Raw genomic sequence first — 19,966 nt, forward strand, 5'->3', positions numbered from 1 at the left:
ATCCTCCTCACTCCTCTCCTGTACATACTGCTCACCATCATATCCTCCTCACTCCTCTCCTGTGCATACAGCTCACCATCATATCCTCCTCACTCCTCTCCTGTACATAATGCTCACCATCATACCCCCCCCCCCCCCACACACACACTCTTCTCCTGTACATACAGCTCACCATCATATCCTCCACACTCCTCTCCTGTACATACAGCTCACCATCATACCCCCCCCCCCACACTCTTCTCCTGTACATACAGCTCACCATCATATCCTGCCTCACTCCTCTCCTGTACATACAGCTCACCATCATATCCTCCTCACTCCTCTCCTGTACATACTGCTCACCATCATATCCTCCTCGCTCCTCTCCTGTACATACAGCTCACCATCATACCCCCCCCCACACACACACACACTCTTCTCCTGTACATACAGCTCACCATCATATCCTCCACTCTCCTCTCCTGTACATACAGCTCACCATCATAACCCCCCCCCTACACTCTTCTCCTGTACATACAGCTCACCATCATATCCTCCTCACTCCTCTCCTGTACATACTGCTCACCATCATATCCTCCTCACTCCTCTCCTGTACATACTGCTCACCATCATATCCTCCACTCTCCTCTCCTGTACATACAGCTCACCCATCATATCCTCCTCACTCCTCTCCTGTACATACTGCTCACCATCATAATCCTCCTCATCCTCTCCTGTACATACAGCTCACCATCATATCCTCCTCACTCCCTCTCCTGTACATACTGCTCACCATCATATCCTCCTCACTCCTCTCCTGTGCATACAGCTCACCATCATATCCTCCTCACTCCTCTCCTGTACATACTGCTCACCATCATATCCTCCTCGCTCCTCTCCTGTACATACAGCTCACCATCATACCCCCCCCCACACACACACACTCTTCTCCTGTACATACAGCTCACCATCATATCCTCCACTCTCCTCTCCTGTACATACAGCTCACCATCATACCCCCCCCCCCCCTACACTCTTCTCCTGTACATACAGCTCACCATCATATCCTCCTCACTCCTCTCCTGTACATACTGCTCACCATCATATCCTCCTCACTCCTCTCCTGTACATACAGCTCACCATCATATCCTCCACTCTCCTCTCCTGTACATACAGCTCACCATCATACCCCCCCCCCTACACTCTTCTCCTGTACATACAGCTCACCATCATATCCTCCTCACTTCCTCTCCTGTACATACTGCTCACCATCATATCCTCCTCACTCCTCTCCTGTACATACTGCTCACCATCATATCCTCCTCACTCCTCTCCTGTGCATACAGCTCACCATCATATCCTCCTCACTCCTCTCTTGTACATACTGCTCACCATCATATCCTCCTCGCTCCTCTCCTGTACATACAGCTCACCATCATACCCCCCCTCCCCACACTCTTCTCCTGTACATACAGCTCACCATCATATCCTCCACACTCCTCTCCTGTACATACTGCTCACCATCATATCCTCTACACTCCTCTCCTGTACATACAGCTCACCATCATACCCCCCCACACTCTTCTCCTGTACATACAGCTCACCATCATATCCTCCACACTCCTCTCCTGTACATACTGCTCACCATCATATCCTCCACACTCCTCTCCTGTACATACTGCTCACCATCATACCCTTCTCACTCCTCTCCTGTACATACTGCTCACCATCATATCCTCCTCACCCCTCTCCTGTACATACTGCTCACCATCATATCCTCCTCACTCCTCTCCTGTACATACTGCTCACCATCATATCCTCCTCACTCCTCTCCTGTACATACTGCTCACCATCATATCCTCCTCACCATCATATCCTCCTCACCCCTCTCCTGTACATACAGCTCACCATCATCCCCCCCCCCTCACACTCTTCTCCTGTACATACAGCTCACCATCATACCCTCCACACTCCTCTCCTGTACATACTGCTCACCATCATACCCTCCTCACTCCTCTCCAGTACATACTGCTCACCATCATACCCCCCCACACTCTTCTCCTGTACATACTGCTCACCATCATACCCCCCCACACTCTTCTCCTGTACATACTGCTCACCATCATATCCTCCTCACCCCTCTCCTGTACATACAGCTCACCATCATACCCCCCACACTCTTCTCCTGTACATACTGCTCACCATCATACCCCCCCCCACACTCCTCTCCTCTACATACTGCTCACCATCATACCCCCCACACTCCTCTCATGTACATACTGCTCATCATCATACCCTCTTCACTCCTCTCCTGTGCATACAGCTCACCATCATATCCTCCTCACTCCTCTCCTGTACATAATGCTCACCATCATATCCTCCTCGCTCCTCTCCTGTACATACAGCTCACCATCATACCCCCCCCCCCCCCCACACACACACTCTTCTCCTGTACATACAGCTCACCATCATATCCTCCACACTCCTCTCCTGTACATACAGCTCACCATCATACCCCCCCCCCCCACACTCTTCTCCTGTACATACAGCTCACCATCATATCCTCCTCATCCTCTCCTGTACATACAGCTCACCATCATATCCTCCTCACTCCTCTCCTGTACATACTGCTCACCATCATATCCTCCTCATCCTCTCCTGTACATACAGCTCACCATCATATCCTCCTCACTCCTCTCCTGTACATACTGCTCACCATCATATCCTCCTCACTCCTCTCCTGTGCATACAGCTCACCATCATATCCTCCTCACTCCTCTCCTGTACATACTGCTCACCATCATATCCTCCTCGCTCCTCTCCTGTACATACAGCTCACCATCATACCCCCCCCACACACACACACTCTTCTCCTGTACATACAGCTCACCATCATATCCTCCACTCTCCTCTCCTGTACATACAGCTCACCATCATACCCCCCCCCCCTACACTCTTCTCCTGTACATACAGCTCACCATCATATCCTCCTCACTCCTCTCCTGTACATACAGCTCACCATCATATCCTCCTCACTCCTCTCCTGTACATACTGCTCACCATCATATCCTCCTCACTCCTCTCCTGTGCATACAGCTCACCATCATATCCTCCTCACTCCTCTCTTGTACATACTGCTCACCATCATATCCTCCTCGCTCCTCTCCTGTACATACAGCTCACCATCATACCCCCCCTCCCCACACTCTTCTCCTGTACATACAGCTCACCATCATATCCTCCACACTCCTCTCCTGTACATACTGCTCACCATCATATCCTCTACACTCCTCTCCTGTACATACAGCTCACCATCATACCCCCCCACACTCTTCTCCTGTACATACAGCTCACCATCATATCCTCCACACTCCTCTCCTGTACATACTGCTCACCATCATATCCTCCACACTCCTCTCCTGTACATACAGCTCACCATCATATCCTCCACACTCCTCTCCTGTACATACTGCTCACCATCATATCCTCCACACTCCTCTCCTGTACATACTGCTCACCATCATACCCTTCTCACTCCTCTCCTGTACATACAGCTCACCATCATATCCTCCACACTCCTCTCCTGTACATACTGCTCACCATCATATCCTCCTCACCCCTCTCCTGTACATACTGCTCACCATCATATCCTCCTCACTCCTCTCCTGTACATACTGCTCACCATCATATCCTCCTCACTCCTCTCCTGTACATACTGCTCACCATCATATCCTCCTCACCATCATATCCTCCTCACCCCTCTCCTGTACATACAGCTCACCATCATCCCCCCCCCCCCCTCACACTCTTCTCCTGTACATACAGCTCACCATCATACCCTCCACACTCCTCTCCTGTACATACTGCTCACCATCATACCCCCCCCCCACACTCCTCTCCTCTACATACTGCTCACCATCATACCCTCCACACTCCTCTCATGTACATACTGCTCATCATCATACCCTCTTCACTCCTCTCCTGTGCATACTGCTCACCATCATATCCTCCTCATCCTCTCCTGTACATACAGCTCACCATCATATCCTCCTCACTCCTCTCCTGTACATACTGCTCACCATCATATCCTCCTCACTCCTCTCCTGTGCATACAGCTCACCATCATATCCTCCTCACTCCTCTCCTGTACATACTGCTCACCATCATATCCTCCTCGCTCCTCTCCTGTACATACAGCTCACCATCATACCCCCCCCCCACACACACACACTCTTCTCCTGTACATACAGCTCACCATCATATCCTCCACTCTCCTCTCCTGTACATACAGCTCACCATCATACCCCCCCCCCCTACACTCTTCTCCTGTACATACAGCTCACCATCATATCCTCCTCACTCCTCTCCTGTACATACTGCTCACCATCATATCCTCCTCACTCCTCTCCTGTACATACTGCTCACCATCATATCCTCCTCACTCCTCTCCTGTGCATACAGCTCACCATCATATCCTCCTCACTCCTCTCTTGTACATACTGCTCACCATCATATCCTCCTCGCTCCTCTCCTGTACATACAGCTCACCATCATACCCCCCCTCCCCACACTCTTCTCCTGTACATACAGCTCACCATCATATCCTCCACACTCCTCTCCTGTACATACTGCTCACCATCATATCCTCTACACTCCTCTCCTGTACATACAGCTCACCATCATACCCCCCCACACTCTTCTCCTGTACATACAGCTCACCATCATATCCTCCACACTCCTCTCCTGTACATACTGCTCACCATCATATCCTCCACACTCCTCTCCTGTACATACTGCTCACCATCATACCCTTCTCACTCCTCTCCTGTACATACTGCTCACCATCATATCCTCCTCACCCCTCTCCTGTACATACTGCTCACCATCATATCCTCCTCACTCCTCTCCTGTACATACTGCTCACCATCATATCCTCCTCACTCCTCTCCTGTACATACTGCTCACCATCATATCCTCCTCACCATCATATCCTCCTCACCCCTCTCCTGTACATACAGCTCACCATCATCCCCCCCCCCCTCACACTCTTCTCCTGTACATACAGCTCACCATCATACCCTCCACACTCCTCTCCTGTACATACTGCTCACCATCATACCCTCCTCACTCCTCTCCAGTACATACTGCTCACCATCATACCCCCCCACACTCTTCTCCTGTACATACTGCTCACCATCATATCCTCCTCACCCCTCTCCTGTACATACAGCTCACCATCATACCCCCCACACTCTTCTCCTGTACATACTGCTCACCATCATACCCCCCCCCCCACACTCCTCTCCTCTACATACTGCTCACCATCATACCCCCCACACTCCTCTCATGTACATACTGCTCATCATCATACTCTCTTCACTCCTCTCCTGTACATACTGCTCACCATCATACCCCCCACACTCCTCTCCAGTACATACTGCTCACCATCATACCCTCCTCACTCCTCTCCTGTACATACTGCTCACCATCATACCCTCCTCACTCCTCTCCTGTACATACTGCTCACCATCATATCCTCCTCACCCCTCTCCTGTACATACTGCTCACCATCATACCCTCCTCACTCCTTTCCTGCCTGCCAACACACTTCTTTACTATTGTTTTTAATAGCTCCAACTTTGCCAGCTCTGGAACAAGCATACTTGAAGTTTTTAATTCAAAATTTAGGTTAGATAAATATTTTTTAAGTATCTCTCAAGATACAAAATCAAGAGGACTATATTTTCATCTCATAGGCCTTCTGCTGTAAGAAAATATTGTGTATGGTCTTATGGTGGGGGAAGCCTTTTCAAATCTATAATTGTCCATGTGAAAAGTGGATACCTGGTTCTGTGCAGTAAAAGGGCTAAATGGTCACAATTCCTTTCCCAGTATGTAAGCATTTCACTCATGGGCCACTGTAATAAAACGACTAGAAGATGCCTATGCCACTTATCCATTTCAAATTCTTTACTCTTATCTGTTGTCTGATCCTCTATCAGACTTGGTATAAAATTTCCTTTGTGTAGATGACATGAAAGGTGTGCCGAGTAAAAAAAAAAAAAAAAAGAATTGTTCATCATTTTTATGGAAATAAAACAAATTATTTTAATGGCAATTTTTTGCAGAGACATCATAAAACCACCTCTGTGCTGGTAATTTGTTCATGTTCTGACATGTGAGGTGGTTGCTCAGACCCACAATGACTCAATGAATGAACCCAGTACAACCTCCAGGTGATTTATTATGAAACTGATTTTACAGGAAACCTATACTGTGTTTTTAGCGAGCATGTACTGTATGTTGAGCTGTCATAATGTTTACCTCGAAGAGGAACTTCATAACCCCTACATTTTATTTATTTTACCTCTTACCTTGTATGTCGGATTATCCTAAAAAAACAAACATACACAGCACTGTAGTAGTCCTTGTCGATCCATTGTTGCACACCAGGTCCCACACCGCCATCTTCCTTTCTGACTTCATCAGGAGTCGGCTGTCTCTTCCTGGTTCAGGCAGCAGGCCCCCTGATAATAAGTCAGCAGGTCCACATTCCTTATGCCACTGTGTTGAAGCTGATGCCTCCTGGGATATACACCTCACATATTCCAGGAGGCATCAGCTTCAACACAGTGGCAAGAGGATAGCGGACCTTGTGGTGCTTCATCAGGGGGCCTTCAGCCTTAACCAGGAAGAGACAGCCAGCTCCTGATGAAGTCAGAAAGGTTTCAGGAACTAGGTAGAAATGGAGGCAAGGAGCAAGGTGTAGTATTAAATTTTTTTTTTTTTAAAAGCCGTATTGGAAAACAAAAGTCTTTTCAGATTACGTTGCTTTGTAGGGTAAAAAGAGTTTTTCGTTCATGAGAAAAGCTCAGTTTTAAAGTGCATGTAAAGCAAAAACCTTTGTTTTTTTGTTTTTTAATTTTTGATATGGTAGAGAAGGGAGATTTCTCTTCACTTCCTGTCCCTGAAGAACAACAGGAAATGAGAGGAAATATCTACCTAGTGAACAGAATTCCCATCCTAAAGAGTTGTCACAGGGACAGGTGTCTTCGCTGGATGATTTTTCTTTATCTCTGTCTTGCCCCGATGACAACTCGTGTTTGGATTTTCCACCACTTTCTTGCTAGAGAGGGAAAATCTCCCCAGCGAGGACACAGACAGCAATAAAAAGAAAAAATACATCCTGACAAACATGGTTTAAGCCTTCCCTACAAAACTAAAAATAAATTGCCTTTAGTAACATTTCACAAATTGTGGAAAATACAATGTATTGGGGGGTATTTACTAAAACTGGTGCACTCAGAATCTTGTGCACTTGTACATACCGTGTTTCCCTGAAAATAAGACCTATCGTGATTTTCTAGGATGGCTGCAATATAAGCCCTATCCTGAAAAAAAGCCCTAGTTAAAGTCCTTGTAAAATCATGTAATCCATCCTGTAAAAGGATTATATAATGGTCCAGTGTGCCTTTATGTTAACATTGTTGTAGAAAATACCTTATATACAGCTCCGCTGGGCATGTGACCCGCCGAAGCTCTCCTCCTCTCCTCCCACCTGACGTCAGCGACCCCTCCCTCTGCAGTGCTCGGAGTGGGGCTGACATCAGCGAGGATCTCGGCCCCTCCCTCAGCAGTGCTCAAAATGGGGCAGACGTCAGCCTGGATCTCAGCCCCTCCCTCAGCAGTGCTCGGAGGGGCGGGGCTGACATCAGCGGGGATCTCGGCCCCTCCCTCTGCAGTGCTCGGAGGAGCTGGGCTGACATCAGCGGGGATCTCGGCCCCTCCCCCAGCAGTGCTCAGAGCAGGGCTGACGCCAACGGGGATCTTGGCCCCTCCCTCTGCAGTGCTCAGAGCAGGGCTGACGCCAGCGGGGATCTCGGCCCCCCCCCAGCAGTGCTCAGAGCAGGGCTGACGCCAGCGGGGATCTCGGCCCCTCCCTCTGCAGTGCTCGGAGGAGCTGGGCTGACATCAGCGGGGATCTCGGCCCCTCCCCCAGCAGTGCTCAGAGCAGGGCTGATGCCAGCGGGGATCTCGGCCCCTCCCTCTGCAGTGCTCGGAGGAGCGGGGCTGACGTCAGCAGGGATCTCGGCCCCTCCTTCAATAGTGCTCAGAGGAGCGGGGCTGACGTCAGCGGGGATCTCGGCCCCTCCTTCAGCAGTGCTCGGAGCGAGGAAGAAGAGCTCCAGCGAGTCATGTGAGCGCCCAGCAGCACTGTAAGTAAGCTATTTTTTACAATAATGTTACATAGACACACACTGGACATTATATAATCCTTTTACAGAGCGGATCACGTGATTTTTTATAAGGACTTTAATTAGGGTTTACTTGGGATGAGAGAGAGAGAGAGAGAGAGAGAGAGAGAAAAAAAAAAAGGCAGGGGACACAGGAACATTTAAAAAAAACATTTTATTGTTTTATTCCTGTATAAAAATTGTTTTAGATTATTGTACATAAATAAGACATCCCCTGAAAATAAGCCCTAATGTGTTTTTTTTTGTAGCCAAAATTAATATAAGACCCAGTCTTATTTTCGGGGAAACACAGCAGTAACCAATCAGCTTCTAACTTCAATTAAGCTTTGCCAAAAAAACCTGGAAGCTGATTGGTTACTATGTACAGCTGCACCAGATTTTATGTGCACCAGATTTAATAAATTCCCCTCCCCCCACAGGGACAATGGGGAGCCTGTAGGATAGCCTCCTTATCACTGTAACAGCCAGAGGGCGGGGATTAAGGAAAAACTGAAAGATAAATATAAAAAATATAAAAATTAAAAAAGAAATGCATATCCATGCCTACCTTTGCTTTACTGTTAGGAGAAGGAAGAGAAAAGATGCTAATATAAGTACAGCGAGGAACGCGTAAACAATCACATATTCATCTTGCGGATCTGAAAAACAAACAGAGAAAGCAGAATGTAATCCCCGATACCACCACAGACATGAGATATCACAGCAACAGATTCCCATTAACTGACTGCATACTTTATTTCAGGTCTGTGGTAAAAAAAAGGAAGTAAAGTCAGCAACAATACTCAGGTAGGCCCTGGTATTTAATCAATACTGAATTGGTACTAAGGGGCCCAAAGTGTGCCAAGAAAATATCCCCCACACCTTTACACCACCACCAACCCAAACCGGTGATACAAGGCAGGAGGGATCCATGCTTTCATGTTGTTTACACCAAATTCTGACCCGACCATCTGAATATTGCAGCTGATAATCGAGACTCATCAGACCAGGCAACGTTTTTCCAATCTTCTATTGTTCAATTTTGGTGATCCTGTGTGAATTGTAGCCTCAGTTAGCTGTTCTTAGCTGACAGGAGTGGCACCCAGTGTGGTCTTCTGCTGCTGTAGCCCATCTGCTTCAAGATTCGATGTATTGAGCATTCAGAGATGGTATTCTGCGTACCTTGGGTGTAACGAGTGGTTGCCTTTCTAATCATCTGACACCAGTCTGCCCATTCTCCTCTGACCTCAACAAGGCATTTTCCTCCACACTGGATATTTTCTCTTTTTCGGACCATTCTCTTTAAACCTGAGGGATGGTTGTGAGTGAAAATCCCAGTAGATCGGTAGAACAGCCCATCTGACACCAACAACCATGCCACGTTCAAAGTCACTTAAATCCCCTTTCTTCCCCATTCTGATGCTCAGTTTGAACTGCGGCAAGTCGTCTTCACCACGTCTAGATGCCTAATTGACTAGCAATTTATGTTACCAAGCAATTGAACAGGTGTACCTAATAAAGTGGCCGGTGAGTGTAGATTCCATTGAATTTTTTTTTTTTTTTTTTTTAACTTTTATGTTCTTACCATCTACTGTAAAATATATTTCCTGCCTGGAGTTCGTCTCTCCGGCTCCATTGGTGTAGGTCATCCACAGCACATACTTCCCATTCATACTTCCCTTCTTAATCTCATACTGGTTATTCTTCGATTGGTTGTACAATACTGAAAAAAAAAAAAAAAAGAAAGAATTGTAGACCTTCTTAACATTGAAAAAATAGATTTTTTTTATTCCTTGAACCAGGGCCATCTTACTGCAAGGGCATGCCTGGGCACTGCCCAGGGGCTCCAGGTGCATGGGGCCCCACAATAATCTTGAATTACATCATATTTGCCAACTGTCTGGGACATTCATGCTTTTTACTAAACTGTCCTGAAATGGCTGTGTCCCGAGAAGCGTCCCAGAACCTATACTGTGCCCTCCTGCCCCCTTCTGTACTGTGCCCTTCTGTATTCCCCCCTGTACTGTGCCCTCCTGCCCCCTTCTGTACTGTGCCCTTCTGCATACCCCTTCTGTACTGTGCCCTTCTGCATTCCCCCCTGTACTGTGCCCTTCTGCATTCCCCCCTTTACTGTGCCCTTCTGCATTCCCCCCTGTACTGTGCCCTTCTGCATTCCCCCCTGTACTGTGCCCTTCTGCATTCCCCCCTGTACTGTGCCCTTCTGCATTCCCCCTGTACTGTGCCCTTCTGCATTCCCCCTGTACTGTGCCCTTCTGCATTCCCCCCTTTACTGTGCCCTCCTGCATTCCCCCCCTGTACTGTGCCCTTCTGCATTCCCCCTTCTGTACTGTGCCCTTCTGCATTCCCCCTTCTGTACTGTGCCCTTCTGCATTCCCCTTCTGTACTGTGTCCTTCTGCATTCCCCCCTGTACTGTGCCCTCCTGCCCCCTTCTGTACTGTGCCCTTCTGCATTCCCCTTCTGTACTGTGCCCTTCTGCATTCCCCCCTGTACTGTGCCCTTCTGCATTCCCCCCTTTACTGTGCCCTTCTGCATTCCCCCCCTGTACTGTGCCCTTCTACATTCCCCCCTGTACTGTCCCCTTCTGCATTCCCCCTGTACTGTGCCCTTCTGCATTCCTCCCTGTACTGTGCCCTTCTGCATTCCCCCTTCTGTACTGTGCCCTTCTGCATTCCCCCTTCTGTACTGTGCCCTTCTGCATTCCTCCTTCTGTACTGTGCCCTTCTGCATTCCCCCTTCTGTACTGTGCTCTTCTGCATTCCCCCTTCTGTACTGTGCCCTTCTGCATTCCCCCTTCTGTACTGTGCCCTTCTGCATTCCCCCTTCTGTACTGTGCCCTTCTGCATTCCTCCTGTACTGTGCCCTTCTGCATTCCTCCTGTACTGTGCCCTTCTGCATTCCCCCCTTTACTGTGCCCTTCTGCATTCCCCCTGTACTGTGCCCTTCTGCATTCCCCCCTGTACTGTGCCCTTCTGCATTCCCCCTTCTGTACTGTGCCCTTCTGCATTCCCCCTTCTGTACCGTGCCCTTCTGCATTCCCCCTTCTGTACCGTGCCCTTCTGCATTCCCCCTTCTGTACCGTGCCCTTCTGCATTCCTCCTGTACTGTGCCCTTCTGCATTCCCCCTGTACTGTGCCCTTCTGCATTCCCCCTGTACTGTGCCCTTCTGCATTTCCCCTGTACTGTGCCCTCCTGCATTCCCCCTTCTGTACTGTGCCCTCCTGCATTCCCCCTTCTGTACTGTGCCCTTCTGCATTCCCCCTTCTGTACTGTGCCCTTCTGCATTCCCCCTTCTGTACTGTGCCCTTCTGCATTCCCCCTTCTGTACTGTGCCCTTCTGCATTCCCCCCTGTACTGTGCTTTCCTGCCCCCTTCTGTACTGTGCCCTTCTGCATTCACCCTGTACTGTGCTCTACTGCATTCCCCCCTGTACTGTGCCCTTCTGCACTCCCCCCCCCTGTACTGTGCCCTTCTGCATTCCCCCCTGTACTGTGCCCTTCTGCATCCCCCCTGTACTGTGCCCTTCTGCATCCCCCCTGTACTGTGCCCTTCTGCATCCCCCCTGTACTGTGCCCTTCTGCATTACCCCTGTACTGTGCCCTTTGTGTTGATTAGTCTTTGATTTATGGAATGTTTTCCCTTTTGTAAAATAGATTTTATTGAAAGTACTAATGAATCTATGTTTAATTCTATCAACTATTTATACTTTATTTCTTGAAAGTAGGTGTGTAAATTGGGGCAAGCTGGTAGGGGCCCCAGTGCATTACTTTGCCCAGAGGCCCATGATGCTATTAAGACAGCCCTGCCTTGAACCAGGTCCCTTATTTCTCCTTTTTATGCAGTCTTCCTGCTGCTGTTTTCTTACTATAAAGAAATATCTCTAGCAGGTTGTGACATGCGGTGCCAGTATATGCCTCCTCCCTGGTGCCCAGGAACCAGCGCATTTTTTCATAGGGGCTGATGATGTCACTGGGGTTACAATAATTATTTGCCCAATTCAGATCAAAGTGACAGGTTCTTTTGGTACTTACCCACCCAATGCTCCCCTGCCACTCATATATTGCATGAGCAATCGTTTTACTCCACAGTGGCTGCAGCTACAGAGGTGAGTGATGGCTTGTTTTAAAGCTGAACGCCAGGTATGATCAGCTATTGAATAGATTTTGACAGCAACAGTGAGAGAAGTGATGAAGATAGAACATACACCCTTGTTAGGGTTGAAGATCGCACTGGACTGAGTCGATCAGTCACTGGTCGTGATTGAATAAAAAGGTGGGCGAGTGGGAAGGCTTCACTTCCAATGATTTGGGCCCATCTTAAAAAAGGAGATGATGGTTAGCACTTTTTAGGCCTGGGCTGCTACCTCTGGGTACGGCAGCTGCCTCAGCTAGCTCCGCCGACACTCAGACATCCGTCCGTCTAATCTCTGTTAACAGACATACCTGTTTTTTGAGTCTTCCCCATTTATATGCATGCAGCAACAGCCTCGAAGAAGGGGGAGTCTTTGTTTCCCTGAAACGCGTTGGCTTGTTAAACTTGTGGTGATTTCAAACTCATACCTACTAGACTCCAGGCGCTCCTTTCTACCTACTCTTACTAGTAGACATGTCCACTGCCGAAAAATGTGTTTGTTTTCGTTTCATTTTTTGTTTTTTTGTTTTCATTTTTCGGGTCATTCGTTATGATCGCAATTCGTAAATTCGAAGATCCAAAAATAAGAAAATCATAAAATAAGAAATAAAATCAGAAAATTCGAAAGAATAACTAACTAACAATAACGAACTATTAAATTATAGGTATTGGAATTTCCTTTCAAATTTGGCTGTTGGTAAACGTAGAGAATACGCATTTATCCGAAGTTACAAATTATTTGAGAATAACGAATACCGCATCTAAACAAACAGAATGTAACAAATTAATAATAAATAATAAAACTTTTTTTATAATTATTATTGTTATTTATTATTATTAATTCATTATGTTCGATTGGTTTAGATAAGGCATTCGTTATTGCAGATAATTCGTAACTTCGGATAAATTATAGGTATTGGAATTTCCTTTCAAATTTGGCTGTTAGTGAACGTGAATTTATCCGAAGTTACGATTTATCCGAAATAACAAATGCCACATCTAAACAAATGGAACGGAACAAATTAATAATAATAATTAAGTTTTTATTATTATTCTTGTTATTTATTTAATATTAATTCATTGCGTTCCATTAGTTTAGATACAGCATTCATTATTTCGGATAATTTGTAACTTCGGATAAATTCGTATTCATTACATTCACTAACAGACAAATTTGAAAAGAAATTCCAATACCTACAATTTAATAGTTAGTAATAGGTAATAGTGGAGTTATTATTAGCCAGTTATTATTTCAGATTTTTGAATTTTCAATTTTCCGAGTTCTCGAATATTTGAATTTACGAATATTCGGAAAAATTAATTTGTTTTAGTTTCATTCGTTTTTTTTTGGGGGGGGGGGGGGTTTCGGGTCATTCGTTATGATCGCAACACATAAATTAGAAAATTCGTAAATTTGAAAATCCAAAAATCCGAAAATAAGAAAGAAAATCAGAAAATTCGAAAGAATAACTAACTAAGTGATAATATCTAACTATTAAATTAGAGCTATTGGAATTTCCTTTCAAATTTGGCTGTTAGTGAATGTAGAGAATACGCATTTATCCGAAGTTACGAATTATCTGAAAATAACGAATACCGCTTCTAAACAAATGGAACAGAACGAATGAATAATAAATAATAATAAAACGTTTTAATATTATTATTATTTAAAAACGTTTTTATTATTGTTATTTGTTATTAATTTGTTATTTTCCATTCGTTTAGATACGGCATTCGTTATTTCGGATCATTTGTAACATCAGATAAATTCGTATTCGTTACGTTCACTGACAGCCAAATTTGAAAGGAAATTCCAATTAGTAATACTCAAGTTATTATTAGTTATTATTTCAGATTTTTGAATTTTAGGGTTTTCAGATTTTCGAATTTACGGATTTTTGAATATTCAAATTTACTTTACTTACTATTTGGAAAAAATTGTTAAACGGGTTTTTTAGTTAATTCGGATATTTCCAAATTAACGATTTTGAAAACAAACGAATTCGGAACGAAAACGCACATGTCTATTTAGTAGAAGATACACCCTGGAAACTTTGTTGAAGTAGTTTAAGATGTACCTCCACACTCAAGGTCCTCAATTGGTTAAAGTGTGTCTTTTTTTTTTAATAGTAGTAGTGAGGGGTTAGAACCCTTGTTGGGTTCTTACTGCTGCCTATGTCCCGCTAGGGAGATTCACCCTAACTATTCAGGTGACATTGATCAATGGGATAAGAAAATGCAAAATGCTGAGTTGTCACCAGAACGGAAACGAGGGGAAATCTTCCTCTTGGGAATAAACACGCTTCCTTGCATATATTTGGAGGTGAGCAAGACAAAAGAACAACGGCAGCCTCTACCCTTTCCAGAAGTTTTGTTTTTCTGTAGGTCATGGCCAATGGGTCATTTTGCCCAACCCCCCCGGCCTGTACTTACTTTGAACCTTTTTGGTCAAACTGGACGTTCGATCCTTCAGGTAGATGCTGTAATGACGGATACATCCCATTTGTTTTTCTGGTGGAACCCCCCTCCAGGTGACCAGTATGGGGCCCTCTTTGTTTACATTGACGTCTATTTCTAAAGCAGCCTCAGGAGCTGGGGGACAGACAGGAGGTGACAGGAGATAAGAGATCACAAAATATCCGGACACCAATGACAATCAGAATAAAAGTTTATTTAAGAGTGAGCCTGTAAAATGGAAATATTAGGTCCATCTGTCCAAAGTGGTTACCTCGGGAACTTCGGAGGGTGAAAGAGTTAAATGTGGACTCCAGGCAAATATATAAGACTCAAACTAATGCAGCTCTGTAATCATTAACCACTTCGCCTCCGAGCCAATTTCTGACACTTCACTTCTACATGTTTTTTGCTAGAAAATTACTTAGAACTCCCAAACATTATATATATTTATACACTTTAAAGCAGTTGTATACCCTAATTATTATTTTTTTACCTACAGGTAAGCCTAATAAGGCTTACCTGTAGGTAAAATGAATATCTCCAAAACCTGTACGGCAAAGGCTGTGAATGCCCAGCTGAAGGTCCGGCAGACGCTGCCGGACCTTGCCGGGAAGAAAACTCCCACGCGCATGCCCGGGAGTGATGTCATCGCGGCTCGGGCCACTCACAGCGCCGGAGCCGCGAAGACACGCCGAGGGCAAAATGTCAGCTCCCTCGGCGTGGACCGGGATTAGATACCGACACCTCGTTTTAAGGTAAGTATTACCTTAGAACGAGGAAAGCTGCATACTAGCTCATTATGTCTTTGCCTTACAGTTTTTTTTATCCTGCAGGTATACAACCACTTTAAATGAATAAAAAAAAAAAAAAACCCACAATATTTACCCCAATTTTTTGTATAATGTGAAAGATGATGTTACGCCGAGTAAATACAGTGGGGCAAAAAAATATTTAGTCAGCCACCAATTGTGCAAGTTCTCCCACTTAAAAAGATGAGAGAGGCCTGTAATTGTCATCATAGGTATACCTCAACTATGAGAGACAAAATGTGGAAACAAATCCAGACAATCACATTGTCTGATTTTTGAAAGAATTTATTTGCAAATTATGGTGGAAAATAAGTATTTGGTCACCTACAAACAAGCAAGATTTCTGGCTCTCACAGACCTGTATCTTCTTCTTTAAGAGGCTCCTCTGTCCTCCACTCATTACCTGTATTAATGGCACCTGTTTGAACTTGTTATCAGTATAAAAGACACCTGTCCACAACCTCAAACACCTCCAAACTCCACTATGGTGAAGACCAAAGAGCTGTCGAAGGACACCAGAAACAAAATTGTAGACCTGCACCAAGCTGGGAAGACTGAATCTGCAATAGGCAAGCAGCTTGGTGTGAAAAAATCAACTGTGGGAGCAATAATTGGAAAATGGAAGACGTACAAGACCACTGATAATCTCCCTCGATCTGGGGCTCCACGCAAGATCTCACCCAGTGGGGTCAAAATGAGCTCGGTGCGTGGAGTCGTGATGTCAGTAGACTCCCCGCCCACCTCTACACTCCCCTTGTCAATATGCATTTCCTCCTGTGTATTTCTTACACTGAACTTCTGCTATGATCTCTAACATCCAGTGAAAAGACAGGAAAGTAACCACATGACTTCAGCATGCCCAATCATGCTGAGGTGTGGAACAGCCAATCCTTTCAGAGCTGCTGAAGAAAGGAGTGGGGGGGGGGGGGAATTAAAAAATAATGCATGTCTTAGGCTAGTGCACGAGATATGTAAATCACCTGTCGCTCACAGCAAGGGGGAGGATTTGACAAAGTTTTTCTCTGTTTGTCAAGTTTTATCTCACTGAACAATAAAAGAGGATTGCTCAGAGATGGATTAACTCTGTGTGGCAAGACTGGGCTCAAATGATAGAAAATCTTATACTCTACATTATGACATAAAAAAAAAAAAATTCAGGTTTACATCCACTTTAAACAAAAAATGAAATTCTATTAGTGTATGGTGGCCAGCTCGATACTTTACATTCTTCCTACTGAAGGATTGATCATAGGGAGGAACTACTGCTCATTAATTGGACAATTATAAGCTGGAAGGGATGCTGGGCCAGGCCAATGCCAGCAAAATGATATTTTTCACATTTTAAATACAGTGCAAAAGACTCAAAAATGCTGTCAGGTTTTTAAATCTGTCTAAGACCCCCCCCATTGGGAAGATTTTTCAGCATTTCCTGTCCCTGTGACACCTGTACAAGTAATGGGGGTTGTGGTAGTTACTAGGAAAGGAAAGAACAGACAGGAAATAAAACATTGTCTGAAGTTCTAACTATTCCTCTGTCTACTAAAAATGTGTTTCCTGTCCCCATTGGAGAGATTTTTCTTCATATCCTCCCCAATGTAGTAATAATAATAATAATAATATAACTATTATAATAATATTATTTTATTATATTAATATTATAATAATTTTTCTTCACATCTCCCCAATATAATATAATTTTATTATAAAATAATAATAAATAATAATAGTAATAAAAATAATAATAACATATTATATTATAATTAAAGGTATCATTATTATTATTATTATTATTATTACTGTTATTAATATTATTATCACATGCAAGGAAAATAGAAAAAAAAAACAAAACAAAAAAACACAGCATTTTTGCTTGCACATGATTGGATGATGGAAGTCAGTGAAACTTTTGCTCATTTACCAAGATCTGAAGCAACTGCACTTTGCAAAATGCACAGTCTACTTGCCTTTAGTAAATCAACCCCTCTATGTCTAGCATAACATATAGAGGACAGGATGAGATGTGGTACCTTTTTCTTGTGTTGAGGCCATTGTCATTGCAGGGACTCCCGCTCTTCCTTCCTGCAGAAAGTAGACCCGGAACTGATAACATATGTATGGCTTATAGTGTCCTGCATAAAGGAAAAGTCTTGGTAAATTGCTTGAATAGATCCTTTACTGGGCAATATACAGTTTATACTTATGCCCCGTACACACGGTTGGATTTTCCGCCGGGAAATGTTCGATGGGAGCTTGTTGTCGGAAATTCCAACCGTGTGTGGGCTCCATCGGACATTTTCCATCGGAATTTCCGTCACACAAAATTTGAGAGCTAGTTCTCAAATTTTCCGACAACAAAATCCGTTGTCGTAAATTCCGATCGTGTGTACACAATTCCGACGCACAAAATTCCACGCATGCTCGGAATCAAGCAGAAGAGCCGCACTGGCTATTGAACTTCATTTTTCTCGGCTCGTCGTACCTGTTGCACGTTACCGCATTCTCATGTTCGGAATTTCCGACAAGATTTGTGTGACCGCTTTTTGACTCACCCCTTGTCTCTGCCCATACCCACCTCCGAGAACTGTTGATGGGTTCCACCCCCTACCCACCTCTCAGTACTGCCCTTTTAGAGAATACAGAACCAATATATACATATCGGCCTAAACTGAGAAAAAAAAATGGGGGATATTTATTATAGCAAAAAATAAAAAATATTGCTTTTTTTCATAATTGTCGCTCTTTTTTTTTGTTTATAGCACAAAAGATAAAAACCGCAGAGGTGATCAAATACCACCAAAAGAAATCTCTACTTGTGGGGAAAAAAGGATGTCAATTTTGTTTGGGAGCCATGTCTCACGACCGTGCAATTGTCAGTTAAAGCGACGCAGTGCCGAAACGCAAAAAGTGCTCTGGTCTTTGGCCAGCCAAATGTTCCGGGGCTTAAGTGGTTAAGGAAATCCTGGCTGTCATTCCTGACCTCTCCTAATAATGCTAGTTGCCAAGTTGCCAGCTGCCATGCTGAGTTTAAAATACTGACATAAACCAAGTACACAGATCAGGAGATATGACTTCACTTTTTGAGCTCAGGCACTTGGCTTGGGCTGGAACTGCATGCCAATAACCACCATTCACTGCATGCGAATAGAACGTCAAATTCTCCCATTTACATTATAGAAAAGGCTCCACCTAGTGGGCAAAAAATAAAACTGAATTCACCTGATAATGTTACTTTTTGTTCAAACTTGGGCACTTTCACCCAGTTGGTATGGTTTGGCTTGCCCTCTGTAGGATCTTCCCATTCTACAATCTGATCCCAACCCAAATCTTCATTTCCTGCTGGCAGGTCCCAGGTGAGGGTTACACTGTTGCTTGCACCATTAGTCGTGGCGACGACATTTATAGGCGACAGTAAACCTTGAGCAATAAGAGAAAGAAAAAAAGTCAGACTTTGAGCAATTTCAAAAATTAAAACAATCGTGTTGCCCAAAGTAATTAAATTCCATTGTGTTTTGTGAGTAAATTAAGAGGAGTAGTCGGTGACGCCGACACATGCATGCCGCGACCTGGAGGTGTAGTCGGTGACGCCGGCACATGCATGCCGCAACCTGGAGGTGTGGCTGATAGAGGGATTTTTTTTTTATGTTTTATTGTTTTTTTTAGTCATATCTATGATTCGATTTCTGTTAGAATGTTTAGTTGTGCTTGCCGGTACTCTCTGGGAGGTAAGGGTTAACTATGCTAGCCAGGTTTTCCCGGGCTTTTTGGGGAAGTACCACCCTCTGCTGGAGCAAACACATAAAAATAGAGGGAACCGCCTCCTTTTGGGGGTGCTGTAGCTAGTAAGACAACTGGAGGTACGATTCCAGGTCTCCCAATTTAGGGGGGGTGGCCTATCAGCGGCCCTGCCGGGAGGTATCGGATCAAGCATCGGAGCATTTACACGAGTACAAGTACTCGTGCAAATGCTCGGTATCGGCACTGATACCGATACTAGTATTGGTATCGGTGCAACCCTAATGAACACTTAAAGGGGTTGTAAAGGCTTGTGGTTTTTCACCAATGCATTAAGGTGAAAAAGCACCTTGCAGTCACCGGCCCCCTAGCGCCCCCCCCTCCCCCCGTTTTACTTACCTGAGCCCCGGCGGCCGTCCCTCTCTCCACGGGGTCCCGGCTCTTGATTGGATAGATTGATAGCAGTGCAGCCATTGGCTCCCCCTACTGTCAATCAAATCCAATGATGCGGGCGCCTCTATGGATGCTGAATGCTGGACTCGGAAGCGCGCCCGCAAGGTAACCCCCTCGGGAGAGCGCTTCTCCTAGGGGGTTATCTAATGAGG

The 19,966-nt window shown here is 45.0% G+C and overlaps 1 protein-coding gene across 1 annotated transcript in view; it reads right to left on the reverse strand.

Moving 5' to 3' along the window:
- The window catches only part of IL12RB2 (interleukin 12 receptor subunit beta 2), a gene marked incomplete in the record, with an annotated part of 83,927 nt that overhangs the window by 5,040 nt on the left and 58,921 nt on the right, over positions 1–19,966 (reverse strand). The window contains 5 exon segments of the mRNA XM_073593778.1: positions 8,782–8,872; positions 9,799–9,936; positions 14,797–14,955; positions 17,657–17,758; positions 18,846–19,043. Of these exon segments, the coding sequence (XP_073449879.1) occupies positions 8,782–8,872; positions 9,799–9,936; positions 14,797–14,955; positions 17,657–17,758; positions 18,846–19,043 (688 nt within the window).

Source organism: Aquarana catesbeiana, linkage group LG07 (assembly GCF_042186555.1).
Source record: "Aquarana catesbeiana isolate 2022-GZ linkage group LG07, ASM4218655v1, whole genome shotgun sequence".
NCBI lineage: Eukaryota > Metazoa > Chordata > Amphibia > Anura > Ranidae > Aquarana > Aquarana catesbeiana.